The sequence below is a fragment of the Dendrobates tinctorius genome, unplaced genomic scaffold, assembly GCF_039654945.1.
Source record: "Dendrobates tinctorius isolate UK_male_01 unplaced genomic scaffold, ASM3965494v1 ptg000046l, whole genome shotgun sequence".
Lineage (NCBI taxonomy): Eukaryota > Metazoa > Chordata > Amphibia > Anura > Dendrobatidae > Dendrobates > Dendrobates tinctorius.
The window spans coordinates 30928248-30948707 of record NW_027361714.1 but is presented as its reverse complement, the minus strand read 5'-3'; the positions used below and the strand labels follow the sequence as shown (position 1 = coordinate 30948707).

At 41.3% G+C, this 20460-nt stretch overlaps 1 protein-coding gene across 2 annotated transcripts in view; it reads right to left on the bottom strand.

The window, feature by feature from the left end:
• The window catches only part of LAMA2 (laminin subunit alpha 2), a 1313887-nt gene that overhangs the window by 808551 nt on the left and 484876 nt on the right, over window positions 1-20460 (bottom strand). For both annotated transcript variants that reach the window (XM_073575794.1, XM_073575795.1), the window contains exon 7: window positions 17510-17627. In XM_073575794.1, coding sequence (XP_073431895.1) covers window positions 17510-17627 — 118 coding nt within the window. The remainder of the gene's footprint in view (window positions 1-17509; window positions 17628-20460) is intronic.

Below are 20460 nucleotides of genomic sequence, written 5' to 3'. Positions count from 1 at the left end.
GATGTAGCTATGGCCTGTCCTGCTGGTCTCTACCTTCAGATGATCAATGGCTACCATTTGTAATGGACGTCAACTCACAATCGGATGCAGTGGTGCTTTATGATCAGCTTCACAGTTTTCCTAGTCACAGACGTGTGACATTGCTGCCACGTTTTTTCAATGTCTCCTCTCATGCCAATCCAATAGAATCGCCTACGGCCTGTTGCTTCTGTCTTTTGCACTCCAAAGTGACCAGACACATCATGATAAGCAGTGAGGACCATGTCTACATCTCTCCCTATGATCACAATTTGATGGAGATGAGTAACTGTGATGAGATCCACACTACTGCGATACAGCAATCCTTTCTTCACAAATAACCATTTTCTCTGTCTCTACAGACAAAGTAATTGAGGGTCAGCATTGCCTCTGCGAAATCTACCGGGAGGTTTACCCGTGATTAGTAATTCCCAAATTTCTGAAAACACTTCCGTCTGTACTTGTATCCATCTAGCTTCCAGTAGCGGAGAGTCTGGACTGATTTACTGAGACTGAAATATATACGAAGATTTATTGTTATTTATTGTTATCCAGTACCTTTTTTTTCAACATTTTGTACTATGATCAAATCCAGACTGAGGGAGCGTCTGAGGGTGACTCGGGAAATATATAACGAGATTTCAAATTTGCCCAACACTGTATACAGCTCTACGCTTCTGATACAGTACCCATTTTTGCTATTTTGATTCTGGTGTAATCCATAATGAGCCTGTGAACATCTGTCTGTTACTCCGGAAATATATTTGGAGATTTAAGATTACACCAACACTGTATACAGCTGTACGCTTGTGATACATTACCCATTTACTGCTTTTTATATTCTTGTCTAATCCATAATGGGCCTGAGAGCGTTTGTGTCTGCCTCCTGAAATATATACGGAGATTCAGAATGTTTAAACTATACTATAGATACCTTGTATCTGGTGATATTGTACCCTTTTTTTAACTTTTTACATTATTGTGTAATCCATACTGAGCCTGTGAGCGTCTGTGTATGACTCATGAAATATATACAGAGAATTACAATTAGCCCTAGACCGTATAGAGCTGTACGCTTCTGATACAGTACCATATATCTGCTGGTATTTTGGGTAAATTTTCACAAAAATTAGTAAGTATGGTGGAAGAGGCTGCGGACGTGGGGGGCTGGCTGGTACTGATGGTGGTGGTGGTGGTGCATCGGCTGGTAGTGCCAAAAGCACAATAGCAGCTAAGGCAGGAGGTGTTGAGCATGCGTCATGGTCTGGCTCTGGAAGGCCTGTAAGGCTCCCTTTTCTGGGAGTAGGTAAACCGCTTTTAAAGCCGGAGCATCAGGAACTGGCTTTGCCTTACATTGCTGAAACAGCCTCCAGCTCTATCGCCTCCTCTTCTGAAGTTTCAAAAAATGCAAGCAGTGAGTCATCAGTGCAGGCTTCTGGTCAGAAGCAACCCTTTTCCTTGGGTCCTTCACCCACACCAAAAGTGAAGGATGCAGCAGCCCACACTTCAGATTACTCCATTGAGCTCTTGTCACATACCATGCCTGGGTTCATTCTAAATGGGGCTGTTATGAATGAGTCAACAAAGGAGGAAAAAACAAAAATACAAGCTAAGTCCAGAAAACCGGAGAGGTTGGATAGCTATCGGATTGCAGACCCCTGATCCTATTCACACAACTAACAGTAGCCGTGGGGGGTTCCTACGGTGCCCTAGACCCTTCGTTCACAGCCGGAGAACAAAATAAGCCTAAAGAAAGAAAGGGGAAATCTATTCTGCCCCAGAGCAGACCCCAAAGCAATAGACTGCCCCCAACATGTATTGTCGGTGAAAAGCAGATGAAGACACAAACACAGACAGAAAGACAGGTTGAGCAAACGATGGGGCCCAACTAACTAAATAGGAAAGGACAGAAAAGATGTTGGCTGCAATTCGCAAAAATACTACCAAAAAAAAATGTCCAACACGTCTGATAGAAAAAAAGCCCTGAAGTCACTAGACTTCCAAAACACTATATCAGCACTCAGGTATATTCTGAAGACTGAGCAAAAGATCAACTTGACCAGAGACAAAAATGGAGCTCAGCCAGTACCAACAAGGGCAGGCAGAACACAAACACTAAGTAAACAGACAATATCTCATGGAAAAATAAGAGAGCAAATACTTAGCTTTCAGAAGACAGGTACTGAACTGGTTTGCAAGAGCTCAGAGCAGAAAGGATCACCAGCACCCCTGTAGGGCGTCGGCTGCCTTATATCCACTCAGTGATTCCGGGTGTCCAATCAGGCTCCACCTGTTCAGATGACAGGTTTTTCCCAACCCAATCAATTTCACTACCTCTCTTCACCAGTAGAGGGAGTTCATCAGACATCAACGGTGAAGGGGAAAATGAACTCACAACAGTACCTCCCCCTTGAGGAGGGGTCACCGAACCCTCATCCACACCACCAGGACGATCAGGATGGGTCCGATGAAAAGCACGAACCAATCTTTCGGCATGAATATCGGATGCAGGGACCCAAGAATTATCCTCCTGGCCATAACCCTTCCATTTAACCAAATACTGGAGTCTTCGTCTAGCCAGGTGAGAATCCAGTATCTTCTCAACCTCATATTTCACATTACCTTTCACCAATACAGGGTCAGGAGGTGCCACCACAGGAACTACTGGCTCAACAAACCTCTTTAACAGAGACTTATGAAACACGTTATGGATCTTAAATATAACAGGAAGAGCCAATCGAAAAGAGACAGGATTAAGAATCTCCAAAATCTTGTAAGGTCCAATAAATCTAGGATTAATCTTTGGAGAAGCCACCTTCATAGAGATATTCTTTGATGACAACCAAACCATATCACCCACCTTAAACTGGGGACCAATGGTCCTATGCCGGTTGGAAAACCGCTGGGCCTTTTCCTGGGAAAGAGACAACCTATCCACCACTTGGTCCCAGATCTGGTGCATTCTCTCCACCACCGTGTCAACACCTGGGCAGGCAGAAGACTCCACCTGCCCTGAAGAGAATCGAGGCTGAAACCCAAAGTTACAAAAAAAAGGTGACATCAAAGTGCCAGAACTAGCTCTATTATTTAAAGCAAATTCGGCCAAGGGCAAATATGAAACCCAATCATCCTGATCAGCAGAAATAAAACATCTCAAATACGACTCCAAAGTCTGGTTTGTTCTCTCCGTCTGCCCATTGGTCTGAGGGTGAAATGCAGAGGAGAAGGACAACTGAATTCCCAGCTTGGAACAGAAAGTCCTCCAAAATCTAGAAATAAACTGAACTCCTCTGTCAGATACAATGTTCTCAGGAATCCCGTGCAAGCGAACCACCTGTTGCAAAAACAAGGGCACCAACTCTGAGGAAGATGGCAACTTAGGGAGTGGTACAAGATGGACCATCTTAGAGAATCTATCACAAATCACCCAAATAACAGTCATTCTCTGAGAGACAGGCATATCAGAGATAAAATCCATTGAAATATGGGTCCATGGCCTCCTGGGCACCGGCAAAGGCATCAGCAACCCACTAGAGCGAGAACAATGTTTAGACCGGGAGCAAGTCCCACAAGACTGCACAAAACTCCTGACATCACGAGACAGGGCGGTCCACCAAAAAGACCGACTCACCAAATCTCTAGTACCAAAAATACCTGGATGACCAGCCAATGCAGAGCAATGAACTTCAGACATCACTCTCTTCCTCCACTGGTCAGGAACATACAATTTTCCAATGGGACAACGCTCAGGTTTGTCCTCCTGAAACTCTACCAGAGCACGTCTCAAATCGGGCGAGATGGCAGAAACAACTACCCCCTCACCTAAGGTGGTAGCAGGCTTAGTCACAACAGGAGAATCAGCAAAGAAACTCCTAGAGAGGGCGTCTGCCTTGAAATTCTTAGTGCCCGGAAGAAAAGAGACCACAAAATCAAAACGTTTGAAAAACAAGGCCCACCTAGCCTGTCTAGGATTGAAGCGTTTGGCCGACTCCAGGTAAATCAAATTCTTGTAGTCAGTAAGGACCACGACTTGATGTTTAGCTCCCTCCAACCAATGTCTCCACTCCTCAAATGCCCATTTCATGGCCAACAGTTCCCGATTCCCCACATCATAGTTACGTTCAGATGGGGAGAACTTTCGGGAAAAGAAAGCACAGGGATTCATCTTAGATGTTACCGGATCTTTTTGGGACAAAACAGCTCCTGCACCAATCTCAGAAGCGTCCACCTCTACCTGAAACGGGAGTGAGACATCAGGTTGCCGCAAAACCGGAGCAGAAGTGAACCTTCGCTTCAGCTCCTGAAAGGAAGAAACAGCCTCCGGAGACCAATTCAGCACATCAGCACCCTTCTTCGTCAAATCAGTCAATGGTTTGGCAATACCAGAAAAATTAGCTATAAATTTCCAATAAAAATTAGCAAAACCCAAAAACTTCTGGAGGGCCTTCAAAGAAGTGGGCTGAACCCAATCATAAATGGCCTGCACCTTTGCCGGGTTTATTTCAATAGTTGATGGAGACAAAATAAATCCCAAAAATGAAATCCTCTGTACCCCAAAAAGGCATTTCGATCCCTTGACATACAGGGAATTCTCCCTCAAAATCCGGAACACAGTCCGAACATGTTCCACATGAGAGTCCCAATCCTTGGAAAAGATCAAAATATCATCCAGATAGATGATCAAAAATGTATCCACAAAGTCTCGGAAAATATCATTCATGAAGCACTGGAAGACAGAAGGGGCATTAGTGAGCCCAAAAGGCATCACCAGGTACTCAAAATGTCCCTCTGGAGTATTAAACGCCGTCTTCCATTCATCCCCATGCTTAATGCGAATAAGATTATACGCCCCCCTGAGGTCAAGCTTGGTAAACCAGCAAGCACCTTTAACTCTAGAGAATCGATCAGAAATCAGGGGTAACGGATACTGATATTTAACAGCAATTTTGTTGAGGGAACGATAGTCAATACAAGGCCTTAATGAACCATCCTTCTTGGCTACAAAAAAAAAACGGCACCTAAGGGTGAAGAGGATGGTCTAATATGACCCTTCTCCAACGACTCCTTAATATAGGATTGCATGGCCTCGTGCTCGGGTACAGATAAATTGAAAAGTCGACCCTTGGAAAACTTACACCCAGGGCTCAGCTCAATTGCACAGTCATAACTCCTATGAGGAGGCAAAAACGCAGACTCATTCTCACTAAATACATCATAAAAATCAGCCAAATAGTCAGGAACATCATGCGACTGGGGAGAGGTGGAGAAAACAGGAGCGTCACTAAGGGCACACCGACAACCCCAACTCACCACAGACACAGATTTCCAATCCAAAACTGGATTATGGATTTGTAACCAGGGAAACCCAAGAACAATGGTATCATGCAGATTATGCAACACCAAGAATCTGCAATTTTCTTGATGATCTGAGGCGACCCGCATTACCACCTGGGTCCAAAACTGAGGTTTATTTTTCGCCAAAGGAGTAGCATCAATACCCCTCAAAGGGATAGGCGTCCGCAGAGGTGTCATAGGAAATCCACAACGTTTAGCAAAATCCAAGTCCATCAGGTTCAGAGCTGCTCCCGAATCCACGAAAGCCTTAGCGGAAAATGTGGACAGGGAGCAGATCAGAGTAATTGCCAGAAGAAACTTAGGTTGCACACCGTCCACAGCAAATGTGTGTGCAAAACGTTTCTCTCGTTTAGGGCAGACAGAAATAATATGCGAGGCATCTCCACAGAAAAAACACAGCTTATTACGCCTTCTGAACTCCTGACATTGCGCCCTAGACAAAACTCTAACACATTGCATAGGTTCAGACATTTGTTCAACAGGTGGCAACACCTCTCGTGCAGTTTTGCGTTCGCGCAAACGCCGATCAACCTGAATGGCTAATGACATAGAATCGTCAAGACCAGAGGGAACATGAAATCCCACCATAGTATCTTATACGGTTTCTGACAAACCCTTCCAAAAGAGAGCTGCCAAGGCACCATTATTCCAAGTAGTAAGGACCGCCCACTTTCGGAATTTTTGACAGTACAACTCTGCAGAATCCTGACCCTGGCTCAATGCCAACAGGGCCTTTTCAGCCTGATCAATAGCATTAGGTTCATCATACAACAGCCCTAAGGCTTGAAAAAATGCATTCACATTAGCTAGAATAGGATCATCAGGTTTCAAAGAAAACGCCCAATCCTGAGGATCGTCGCGCAGCAAAGAGATGACAATTTTAACCTGCTGCGCAGAGCTCCCTGATGAGTTAGGCTTCAAGGCAAAAAATAATTTACAATTATTCTTAAAGTTCAAAAATGTAGACCGATCCCCAAAAAACACATCAGGAGTAGGGATCTTTGGTTCAGCAACATATGAATGAGCAAGATAGGCGGAAATTCTCTGCACTTCAGCAGCGAGCTGCTCCACACGATCAGACAATTGCTTCATCTCCATTGAGAAGAAAAAAATTCCCCCTACGGCCTTAAAGACAGAGGAAAAAATATACCCAAAAACAAAAATCAAAAAAAAATTCTGACACTTCTTTTTCTTTTTTTTTCTTTACAATTCTTTCCTGCTACTGAGTACCCTAGAATCTGCGGTATGGCTGGTGATTCTGTTATGAATGAGTCACCGAAGGAGGAAAAAACAAAAATACAAGCTAAGTCCAGAAAAACGGAGAGGTTGGTAGCTATCGGATTGCAGACCCCTGATCCTATTCACACAACTAACAGTAGCCGTGGGGGGTTCTTACGGTGCCCTAGACCCCTCGTTCACAGCCGGAGAACTAAATAAGCCTAAAGAAAGAAAGGGGAAATCTAAACTGCCCCAGAGCAGACCCCAAAGCAATAGACAGCCCCAACATGTATTGTCGGTGAAAAGCAGATGAAAACACAAACAGACAGAAAGACAGGTTGAGCAAACGATGGGGCCCAATTAACTAAATAGGAAAGGACAGAAAAGATGCTGGCTGCAATCCGCAAAAATACTGCCAAAAATAATGTCCAACACGTCTGATAGAAAAAAGGCCCTGAAGTCACTAGACTTCCAAAACACTATATCAGCACTCAGGTATATTCTGAAGACTGAGCAAAAGATCAACTTGACCAGAGACAAAAATGGAGCTCAGCCAGTACCAACAAGGGCAGGCAGAACACAAACACTAAGTAAACAGACAATATCTCATGGAAAAATAAGAGAGCAAATACTTAGCTTTCAGAAGACAGGTACTGAACTGGTTTGCAAGAGCTCAGAGCAGAAAGGATCACCAGCACCCCTGTAGGGCGTCGGCTGCCTTATATCCACTCAGTGATTCCGGGTGTCCAATCAGGCTCCACCTGTTCAGATGACAGGTTTTTCCCAACCCAATCAATTTCACTACCTCTCTTCACCAGTAGAGGGAGTTCATCAGACATCAACGGTGAAGGGGAAAATTAATTCCCAACAGGGGCACATTATATATGGAGCATTATTTGGGCCCATAACACACTGGAGCATCATCCATGGGGCCCATCATATACTGGAGCATTCTAAATGGGTCAGACCAGACACTGGAGCAGAATCTATGGGGCCCATTATACACTGGAGCATTAGAAATGGGGCCCACTATATATGGAGCTTTATTTGGGCCCATAACATGCTGGAGCATCATCCATGGAGACCATCATATACTGTAGCATTATGTGGAGCTCATCATATACTGTATGGAACATTATATGGGAACAATTATTCTGTATGGAGAAATATATGGGGCTCATTATTCTGTATGGCGCACGATGTGATGGCCATAATACTGTATGGAGTAATATACTGTCCGGTCCGTTTTTTGAGCTATTGTAGAATTTAAAATAGATATCTGTCATGTCATTTAAGAAGTGAAGTATTTTTCATTGTACTATACCTATATTTCTGTGCCGTATCGGAGCATCATGAACTGTGGTATGTGTTAAAGGGGCGCACTGACACTCTTTGGCCTGGGGCACACGAAAATCTGGAGCCAGCCCTACCCCCCACAACTTTAGCCAAATAACCCCCAGTTTTCAATGTGTATCTATTATTATAAAGTAAATTAAGGTTGGCAAGCTTAAGTAATAAGAATTGATGTTGTTGGCATTGAAATGGGCACTGTAGGTGTGTTTACTGTCCTCCACTCCCTGCTGACTTTGCTTCCCCATTGACTTGCATTGGGTTTCGTGTTTCAGTCAGACCTCCGACTTTTCCCTATTTCCCGCCGATTTCGTTCGACTCGACTTTTGAGAAAGTCGGGTTTCATGTAACCCGACTTGACCCTAAAAAAGACAAAGTCGCTCATCTCTAGAGTTTATTTCACTACTCACCTCGCAATATTCAGCACAGCCCAGCACAGTCCCCGCACAGTACCTGCAAAGCCCAGCACAGTCCCACACAGCCAGGCATAGTCCCCGCACAGTATCTGCAAAGCCCAGTGTTGTAAGTTCATTTTCCCCTTCATTACTGAGGCCCGAGGAACTCCCTCTTCTGGTAAAGAAAGGTAGTGAGCCTGATTATCAAACACCTGAGGCTGATGATGATGACTGGCTGAGTGGAGTTACTGACTGGATATAAGGCTGCCGACGCCCTTCTGCCCTGCGCGTGATTTCTCTGTGGGATCCTTGGAGACCAGTCTGAATTCCTGCTCCTCTAAAGCTAAGTTTGCTGCTCGGCCTTTTGTATTGGTGCTTTGACTTTGTTTTGCTTTGTTTTTCTGGATTTCTGCCATTCCCTGATGGGGTGTGCTGAATTCCTTTAGCTCTGTCTTCTGAAAATACCTGAGTGCTGATTTAGTCTTTGAAGCCTAGCTGCTTCAGGGCCTTTTTCATATCAGCTTGTTGGCTTACGTCTTTGATAGGGTTTTGGCAGATTGCAGACAGCAGCCTTCCTGTCCTTTCCTATCTAGGTAGTTTTGGGCCCCGTCTTTGCTCAGTCTATCTTTCTGTCTGTGTTAGTGTTTTCATCTTGTTTCACCGTCATTATATGTTGTGGGCTGCCTATTGCTTTGGGGTCTGCTCTGGGGCAGTTTAGATTTCCCCTTTCTTTCTTTAGGCCTATTTAATTCTCCGGCTGTGATCGAGGGGTCTAGGGCATCGTAGGAACCCCCCACGGCTACTGCTAGTTGTGTTGCTAGGTTCAGGGGTCTGCAATCTGATAGTTGCCAACTTCTCTGGTTTTCTAGACTTAGCTTGTATTTCTGCTTTTGCCTCCTACGGTGACTCAATCATAGCAGCCCAGCACAGTCCCGCACAGACCAGCACAGTCCTACACAGCCCGGCATAGTCCCCGCACAGTACCTGCAAAACCCAGCACAGTCCCGCACAGCCCGGCACAGTCTTCGCACAAGCCAGCACATTCCCGCACAGCCCGGCACAGTCTTCACACAGGCCAGCACAGTCCCGCACAGCCTGGCATAGTCCCCACACAGTACCTGCAAAGCCCAGCACAGTCCCGCACAGCCCGGCACAGTCTTCACACAGGCCAGCACAGTTCCACAGAGCCTGGAACAGTCTTCACACAGGCCAGCACAGTCCTGCACAGCCTGGCACAGTCTTCACACAGTCCCTGCCCAGCCCAGCACACACAGCCCATTAATCGCATTTTCCATAGACTTATATTGGACACGCTACGCGTTGCAAGTACCCGAGTATTAGGAGGTACTCATAACAAGTACAGCGAGTCTGAATACTACACTACTCGCTCATCCCTAAGTATAATATAGCAAAAGAAAATAGTTTCCTTTATTTCAACTTTTATACTCAGTGACTGTAAAAAGATTGTGAAAAATACAACTGTGCACTTAGAATTATGTCTCTTGCAGTCCTGGGATCCTGGGTTCAAATTTCACCAAGGATAATATCTGTAAGGAGTTTGTATGTTGTCCCCGTGTTTGTATCGGCTTTCTCTGGATTCTACGGTTTATTCCCACACTCAAAAGACATACTGTTATTTTGTGAGCTCCAATGGGGACAGTGCCGATAATGTCTGTAAAGGGCTGTGGAATTTTATGGTGCTATATAAATGGGTAAAATAAAATAAATTAAAAAATGTATAAATTTCACATACTAATCCAATTACAATACAATTTAACTTGATTAAAATTTTTATTATCAAAATATCAAAAAAATTAATGACAGTAGTTACTGATCTCAAGTCCAATAGGGTGTTAGTAAGTATCTCACTCAGAGTTGTTGGAATACAACCAATAGTATCTTGTGGACAATACATTTTTACTGCAGTGTCTATATAACAGCACCAGTTCATTGAGGGGACCTCTCAATCAATGCACAATGGCATGCTTCCACTAATAGGAAGTAAACCCACTAACAGTCACCTCTAACCTGTCTCCCAATGGTGCCGAAAGCAGAATTTCAGGACAAGTAATAAATTCAATTCATTTTTATGTAATAAAATATGAAGCTTTCTAAATGAGATCAGTCACTAGAGCCTGCTGGTTCAGCTCCTCATATTTTAGCATTAACTGTTTGATTCAAACAAGGCTCTTATAGTAGATATCCTAGCTGCTGATATATACGTATGTATGACAAGCACATTGATAACTCCAAAACACAGTGCTGGTGCACTACGCTTTCACTTTTCATTTCTACAATGTTTTTTATATTCCTATATACCAACATCCTATATTTCTTTAGCTGCACGCTATATTGGAGAGCATGTCCTAATCTCTCTAGCTGCACACTAGAGTCAAGAATAAGCCCTACGTGTTTCATCAGTTTCTTTTACTGCCATGATCATCAGGGGCTAGCAGTTTCTTTGATATCTGACTGCGATTCCATGTTATGATTGTTTTGTGATAAACTTTCCTAATAAACGTATCGGCATGGTTGCTGGCTGCCGGGTAGATAGACACGGCAGTAAAAATCTTTTGTCTGTGAGATACTATTGGTTGTATTTCATTCACTCTGAGTTAGATACTTACTAACACTCTATTTGACTTGAGGCCAGTAACTCCTGAGTCAATAATTTTTTTAATATTTTGATGATAAAAATGTTAATCATTAAGAATAAAAGTAAAATTTTATCACTCCATCAGGATTAGTCTGTGAAATTTTTGAGATTTTATTTTGGAGATATCCAATAACCTACTACAGCAGTGAACTGATAAATACAAAATGTATCTAGTAGAAAAAAGTTACAAGTCATGTTTTACCTTTCCTTTTGAATTGACATGTCCCAAGATAAATTGTGCTTGCCCGATAACCAGCTTTAAAAAATCGATTTTGCCAAACTTTATCTGGAGTTATTTTTGTTATATGCCTTCAAATAATATAGCTTGTGTTTGGCGCTGATGTAGCGTATACCTGTTCAAGTTATTGCTAGCATGTCTTGATAATGTATTAAATTTATATTGTGAGAAATTAAGCAAATTTCTGGAAAGGTGAAGGTGAACATATCTGTAAGTTACCAAGTTTAAACTGCCTTGCATAAAAATAATAAATTATTTGCAGCATTTTTAGGGTGAGATCTAAATGTGGAGTTATTTGCACCTTAGACCTTTTAAGTTGATACACTAAATGAGGTCAGTCCAAGAATTGTTGCCAGTGGCGGGAGCTTGGGGAAAAACCCATTTAAAGGGAACCTGTCACCCCCCAGGCGTTTTTAAGTAAAAGAGCCACCTTGTGCAGCACTAATGCTGCATTCTGTCAAGGTGGCTCTTTTACTTAGCGCCCCTTCAACCACAGAAATAATCGTTTTTAAAATTGTTCAAAAATACCTGAATTTTGACAGGGGGGCAGGTCTTTCCCCCTCTGACAGACGCCTCGCATCCATCAGTCATTTCTTTTTTCAGTATTAGATGCCGCCTCCTCAGTGTTCTTTTGAAATCCTGGCACGTGCGCTGTACTATAGTTTCGTGGGCATGCGCAGTTGACGCTGCCTGATGTGCCCGTGCTCTCAGATCACATCCCGGCCTTCATATCGCGCAGCCAGAGATCCCGGCCTGCAGTCGCTTATGATTTATTCACACTGCGGGGCTGGGAATCTTGGGCATGTGGAGTAGTTCTCTGCAGCTCTCTGGCCGTGCGATATGAAGGCCGGGATGTGATCTGAGAGCACGGGCATGTCGGGCAGTGCTAACTGCGCATGCCCACGAAACTATAGTACAGCACAGGTGCCAGCATTTCAAAACAACACTGAGGAGGCGGTGCCAAATATGAAATGACTGATGGATGCGAGGCGTCTGTCAGAGGGGGAAAGACCTGCCCCCCTGTCAAAATTCAGTTATTTTTGAACAATTTTAAAAAGGATTATTTCTGTGGTGGAAGGGACGCAAAGTAACAGAGCCACCTTGACAGAATGCAGCATTAGTGCTGCACAAGGTGGTTCTTTTACATAAAACCGCCTGGGGGGGTGACAGGTTCCCTTTAAAAAATGGCCCCTACATTGTGGCTTGGGTTGATTTTTGAGTATTACAATACATGAGCATATCATGATAATCCAATGCACAAAAAAGTTTTGTAGTAAAAATCATATTTTGCTTCTACTGAACACTGTTAAGAACATTATAAAAAAATTCAGTACTCTAAAAATGCAGTTAGTATTTTACAAGAAAAAAATAATTTCCTTAATTTTTGATCTTTCTATTAAATCTTATCTTTTACCGCCATGAATTGAATTGCTACAGGCAGAAAATTATGAAATTTGATGAGAGCAAAAACTGATTCTCCCAAGATACAGTATATGTATTTTTCATGTCTTATTAAAAATACAGTTATGGTGATGGCACCAGGATAACCAAATAGATATTTTATTTTACTGAGTCATATACTGTAACTCCATTGTATTTCTGAAGAAGACATACTGTATATATCTCAGAAAATGAAAAGTATGCTTCTAAACATCAGCCATAGAAACTGCTTACTTTAAGTACTAGTTTACTAGTTCCACTTGTAGAACTAGTCGGATTGTTATAGCAGGCACTCATTTTACAGAACTGTTATTACTGTATTGTATTATAACTCCAAAAGTTTTATTTCAAGTGAAAAAGATATTTGTATCTCCTCGAGATATACCAACAATGAAATGAGAAACATGTTTGCCCTTTCTCCCCTTTACCAATAGTCCACATTGTTTTTTTTTCCTTTCATGTTCCCTGTGGCAGAGGATACTTATTACTTTTAACAGAACAAGCTGCTCACGTGATATTGCAAGTTCTCCATTGTCAGGCAATCATAGAGACATTTCAGCAAGATTTATTCAGTAGGTTGAGTTTCCTTTGTAAAAATGTTATTACAGGGCAGGAGAACTTTGCTATGGAATAACTGTTATTTAACAGTTCCTCCCATACACATTGAGTCTTGCAACGACATTTTTTCTTAATAGTTTTCTACCATTGTATTGGACCGATACTGTAAAAATGAAACATAATAATATGTATTTATTGTATCACAGAGCAACAATCAACATCATTTTTTAAAGTGCAATTGGGGTTTTATTCCCATACACTTTTTTTTTTTCCATTTAATCCTTTAATAAGCTTTTATAGGAATAGCTGCAGCTTCCAACAAGTTTTATCAAGAAGGTTCCACACCTGGGAATTATGGAAAGTTACTGTGTATTCTTTTTAAGGGCAAGGTATTTATTTTTTGCACTGCAAAACTTTTCTTTTATTCTATTGAAAGTATTTCAGTACTCATGCATGCTATCATGCTGATCAGACTATTATGGTTCTATACTGCACTATTTTTAATTTTATCTAGCCTACTTAAAACAAAATTCTTTGAAACAAATGCAAATTGACTAAAAAATATTTTAATATTGAGCTTTATGGAAAATCATTCACAAAGCTATTAACAAAATATTAGCTTAATATGGATTTCTGATTGTTCCTCTTTGGTTGGAGTCAGAATTGCGAGAAACTCGGACGAGTCTCGCACGTCAATACCTGGCATTGCCGCTGGCACTCGGGAGCAGAGCATGCAGCTGCATGTATATCTATGCAGGCGCATGCTCCGCTCCCGAGTGCTGGCGGCAGTGCCGGGTATTAAGAAGCAAGACTCGTCCGAGTTTCTCGCATGTGTGATCCTGGCTTTTATTGGTAACTATGTACTTTACATTCACAGAAACTGTGTTTGGTCTCTATGCAATGTTTTTGAGGGCTGCATGTAGAGGAAAAGATGTTAAAGGGAACCAGCCAGGTCCCTTGTGCCACCAGAACCACCAGCAGTTGTGTCTACATCGCTAAATACCGTACATAACAGTCCTTGTTTTATATTACACACAAACAGATTTTTAGAAAGAGTATTTTGTCAATTCATGATAAGTAAATGAGGCCTTTGACTAGTCGATGGGGAGTTAGTGCCCCCAGACCAGCTGACCTGCCAGCACTATAATACCTCGCTCATGTCCCAGCTTCAGAGATGTGCACTGAGAGCGATTGTAAGTAAAGAAGACTTCTGACCATGTGCAGTGCGCCACTGGGAAGCTGGCACGCGTACATCCAGATTTAGAGGATCAGTACAGTGAGGAAAAGAAGCAGCGCACATATGCGACATATGTAAAGCACTGGCGATGACATCGGCGCTAGTAAGTCATGTTATCATGCCCAGAGGGGCATGATGACATGCTAAATTGGCCAACTAGTCTGGGAACACCAACACACCATCGACTAGTCAAAGGCTTCATTTACATCATAAATGAACTTTAGAAATACTTTTCCTAAATATCTGTTTATGCGCATAATGTAATAAAGGGACAATTAGGAAGGGTATTTATATATGCAGACGCAACTCCTGGTGGTTCTGGGGCCACGTGGGACCTGACAGGTTCCATTTAAAGCTGGTGGTGACAGTAGGTCAATGTCTTGATCTGATTTACCCACCCTTTATCTGAAAAGCAACAAGAAATTCAAGGACATTATGGGCAGATGAAAATGACTAAAAAAGAAGTTTATTGTCTGAAAAGTAAACCCATTGGAAACTGTTTCAAAGGAATTTGGAAACATCTATTCTTATTACTGTTTATTTTGGTCATTCTAGTATTTTTGATATTAGGAATTCTGTAGTTTGAATGTTCCTGTTAGCCATCAAAACTACTACTGATAGACACAACTACATAACTAATTTTTCTACCTTATTTATCAGATCAATCATAGCTATTAGAGTGCTGTTCATAGCAGATTATAAAGAACCTGCAAGAAGTCAGATGTCGCACTCTCAGGCTATGTTCGCACAATTAGCTTTTGATGAGTTTTTGATGTTGGAGATGTTCTGCATCAATTTTGCATCTATTACGTAAAAAAAGGTTACTTGCATTTTTTCAAAAATACACAAGATTAAAAACACACGAAACTACTCATCTTTGCAACGTAGACAAGGCCATGTTCACGTAGCACCAGCATCTTTGCCTGCTGTCCCTCGCCCATGCAGAGACATCAGCATACTTACTGCTGCAGCCTTATCCTGCTCCTTCTGGGTCTGCTGCTACCCAAGATGCATGCACTTCATGCAGGTCCCTGGGCACTGTGCTTAGAGCGTGCACACACTTCCTCTTTCTTAAAGGGGTCATGTGTATTCCTCTAAAGTTTCCCCAGCCAATAGAACTCTTGTGAGCTCTTAGGTCCCAGTGCTTGTTTCTCTATACGTTGCACCTGTCAGTGCTTATCTCCATGTCGGCTGGTCCCAGTGCACTTGCCACTGCTCATCTCAATGTCATGTGGTCCAGTTACACCTGCCAGTGCTCATGTCTGCTGGTTTCTCTGCACCTGCCAGTGCTGCCATCACTCATTCCCGTTGCACCTGCCAGTGCTCTTCTCTCTATCAGCTAGTCCTGTCTGCATCTGTGCAACCTTTCATCCTATTTTGTCTGCTTGCATCTATCAGACATTCTATCAGGCCGACGCAGCTACCCGTTGCTACGGGTCAGCTGCCATCTACCTAAATTCAGTCCTGAACACCTTCTTTGTCTCTCCTCGGATCTCACTGTTGTACGCTGCTGCGTATCCGTGATCAGATTGGGCAGGGCTCCTAGTCATGCCGCTCCAGGTCTTCCTTGGGCTTCGACACAGTGGTTCAACCAATCAGCCCGTTACAGTTCACATGTTGAGTATTTGGTGAACGTTTTACCTCAGTGGGCGAAAAATGCAGAAGTGACGCCTTTCTATTATAGTTTTCCCCTGCTTGTAAGCCAACACCAGGAGTGGAACAAATACTGAAGTAAAAAACTCACCAAATACTCGGTGTGCATGTGGCTGTGTGTACACATTGCGTTTTTGTTGCATCTTTTCAATTGTCACAAAACCTAAAGGGCTTCCTCATGCCAGCAACATGAATGAGAATCCTGAAGTCTCTTGCACACGTTATTTGTGACGTGCCAGTTTGCAGCAGATTTCAATCTGCAGCATGTCAATTTCAGCATTTTTTGCTGCATATTTCACCCATACTAACGAGTGGGGAAAAATCTGCTTCAAAAACTTAATTAAAAAAAACAAGAAAAACACGCATTTTTGCTGCCATGTTTTTCCTGCCAAGAGATGCAGAAATGGTACAGAGATTTCTGCACCAAACACTTAACGTGTGCATATACTCTTATGGAGTGTCTTAGATCCTTGAGTAAAAAAAAGCTTTTGGTAACAAGGCCTCACAATGAGTAACTGGATTTCCAATACTTTCAACATGGAGCCCAACAGTACCCTTTTTCTATATGATGTGGCAACGGTAATAGTATGTCAGCAATATGTTATTGTGATGAGGATGATCTACACAAGAATGATCACTTGTAATATAGTCATAGGTGCAGCAAAGGTAGACATTGTGTCCTAGAGGATGCCCAAGGACATGTCTGTCATATTAGACAAAAATATTTAAATTGTCACAAGGTACATGGGTGAACTGTTTTAAACTTTATTTGGGCATAAAGTAGTACAACTAAAATGATAAGATGCAATTTGGATAATATTCTCTCAATTATGGTATTGAATTATTTTTTTGTCCATATACTGAGCTTTACTGATGCCATTAATAACAATATTATGACCTCTAAACCTACTAGGAGGATCCATTTAAAGAAAAAATTCACAAAGCTTGGAAAGCACTTAAGGGAAGTATGACAGCAGCTTGATGTAGGTAAAGGGCAGCTGAATCTATCAATGTATCAGTTAGATCACTTGGTGCAGCTGTTCTGACAAGATCAGAGCTTTTAGCATGAAGCAAAGCTGAGAAAGCTAACCCTACCCACACTAGGCTCTGTATGTACAATGTCCATAGACAGGGAGGTGCCTAACACAGGAGGGTGTGTCTTGAGCCAGATAGGCACGCATGGCTTCTTACCAGTAATGGTAGGTTGATGCTAAAACAATCATTGCAAGAAAATAAACGACAAACTTGATAAGAGATGCATTGCTGAAATATGTTTTAGCACATGCCTCATGCGGTCTTCAGATTACATAGGAAAAACCTGCTGACAGATTCTCCTTACTGAGAATCTTTTTTTTCTGTGACAACACATAACATGGATATTATACACTTACGTTCACATTCATGTTTTGTGAGGAATGTTCCAGCACGCCAAGGCTTTTGATGAAACCCAGGACAACATCTGTCACAGCTGGCCCCACATGTATTATGCTCACATTCACAAGATGATTTCTTAACATAAAAAGAAAATAGGCATGTTAAATTATTTTAGAAGGAGAAGGAAGTCCAGCTCTGAGAATAAAATCCAAAATCTTTATTATTTTCAGTAAAACATTAACATGGCTGCTATATTCATCATAGTGGTATACCCAGCCGGAATTACCAAATGGAAATTGCCCAAGGAGGACCTGGACGCGTTTCTAACAACATGTGTTCTTAAACTCAGATTAACTTTAAGGAGCAGCAAGGCAGGATTTCAAGCAGATGAACAGGTGAATGAAATTAATAAAATAAAAATTCAAAATATAAAAACCAAAGAAAAAAAACAACATACATCATAACAATGATTTTACCATAAGTGTTTCCCAATAAATTAACATAACATAAAGAAAGAAAAAGAAAAAAGAAAAAAAACAATAGTGTAACATGAACTCTCTTCTAAGATTTAATTCTGTTGGTATACGTGTATCCAAAAGATTGATCCATGATGCTTCCCTATCATGCAAAAGTTTTTCCCTATCTCCACCCCGTACATGTTTTTTGACCTGTTCTATTGCACATATTTTGCAACATGTAGTATCTCTATTGTGAGATGTAATAAAATGTTTTTGACACATTAGACACGTGTTGAGTAGTGGGTTGTGCTATGTCATGTAAGTGTTCTCGTATCCTGTCCTTTAATTTTCGAATAGTAGAACCCACATATTTCAAGTTACACTTGTTACATTCAATTATATATACTACATGATTAGAATTGCAGTTCAGAAACTCCTTAATCTTATAATTTTTGTTAGAATTAGAGAAATATAAGGGTTTTTTATGAAAAAGAGCATGTTTTGCAAGGAAATTGACCGCATTTGTGGTCACCTGTTGTTGGTAACCAATTACTCATTTTGGAATTTTTATTGGCACTATATAGGGACATGGGGACAAAAAATTGCCCAGAGTTGGTGCCCTCCTAGAAACAATTCTGACTCCATTTTCCAATAAACTATCCATAATGCCATAATTTCTGAGTATATAAAAATTGTTATTTATAATATTACAAATAGTTTTATAATAAGCACTGTAAGTCACTACCAAAGTGGGACGGTCCATTTGATTATTGCAAACTTTTACCTCCTTAAGAACCATTGAATTTTTTGTTTTAGCGTTATTGTTTTTCCATCACCTTTTACTAAGAGCTATAACTTATTAATTTTTTTTTACATCAAAATAGATGTATGTGGGCTTGTATTTTGCAGGACAAGTTGTAGTTTTAATGCCATAATTCATTTTGGTATACAATGTACTGAAAATATGAAAAAAAATTGTAAGTGGGATGAAATGTCTTCACCTTTCTTCTTACGTTCACTGTACCTTAGAATGGTATGGAAATATGATTTTTCACATCATTTCAACTGCGGTAAGAACCAAACTTGAATAGATTTTTATTATTTATATAATGAAAAAAAATCTGTTCAAATATTTGTTTGTTTTATATCCCCAGACCTGTAACATTTTAGTTTTCTGTTGATGGAGCTGCTTGAGGGATTTTTTTTCCAGTGGGATGAGCTGCAGACATTGAGAGCAGCATGTAACTGGTGAACAGTCACAGCTGAACTTCAGCTCCATCTGTGGTTGTTAGAGATGACAGCTATGTAATATAGCCAACATCAGCTGCATGTGGAGGGAGATCATCTACTGAGCCCCCAGCACAAAAATGGAGTACTTCCCAGGATGGTAATTCACATCCTATTGCTGGAAAATGTTAAATAAACTTCAAAAATTGCAGGTGTCAAATTGAAAATTTAATATACCCTCCAATCAATTTCAGGAAAAGTGCTAATATTTCTTAAGCCAGAAATGCTACTACAGATTAAAACTTAAGGAGCATGAGTATTACTTCTGGTGAAGCGCATGACAGCAATCTCCATATAGAAGATATGTCAAATTCATTCAGTGGCGTGTGCCTTTTAACCCCTTCATGACCCAGCCTATTTTGACCTTAATGACCTGGCCATTTTTTGCAATTCTGACCAGTGTCCCTTTATGAGGTAATAACTCTGGAACGCTTCAACGCATCCTAGCGATTCTGAGATTGTTTTTTCATGACATATTGGGCTTCATGATAGTGGTAAATTTAGATCGATAATTTTTGCGCTTATTTGTGAAAAAATCAGAAATTTGGCGAAAATTTTGAAAATTTCGCAATTTTCAAATTTTGAATTTTTATTCTGTTAAACTAGAGAGTTATGTGACAGAAAATAGTTACTAAATAACATTTCACACATGTCTACTTTACATCAGCACAATTTTGGAAGCAAAATATTTTTTTTGTTAGGAAGTTATAAGGGTTAAAAGTTGACCAGTGATTTCTCATTTTTACAACAAAATTTACAAAACCATTTTTTTTAGGGACCACCTCACATTTGAAGTCACTTTGAGGGGTCTATATGGCAGAGTATACCCAAAAGTGACACCATTCTAAAAACTGCACCCCTCAAGCTACTCAAAACTACATTCAAGAAGATTATTAACCCTTTAGGTGTTTCACAGGAACTAAAGCAACATGGAAGGAAAAAAAGGACATTTTAATTTTTCCAACAAAAATTTTCTTTCAGCATCAATTTTTTCATTTTCACATGGGCAACAGGATAAAATGGATCCTAAAATTTGTTGGGCAATTTCCCCTGAGTACACCGATACCTCATATGTGGTCAAAAACCACTGTTTGGGCGCACGGCAGGGCTCAGAAGGGAAGGAGTGCCATTTGACTTTTTGAATGGAAAATATGCTGGAATATTTAACGCTTGCCATGTCGCGTTTGGAGAGTCGCTGTGTGCCTAAACACTGGAGCTCCCCC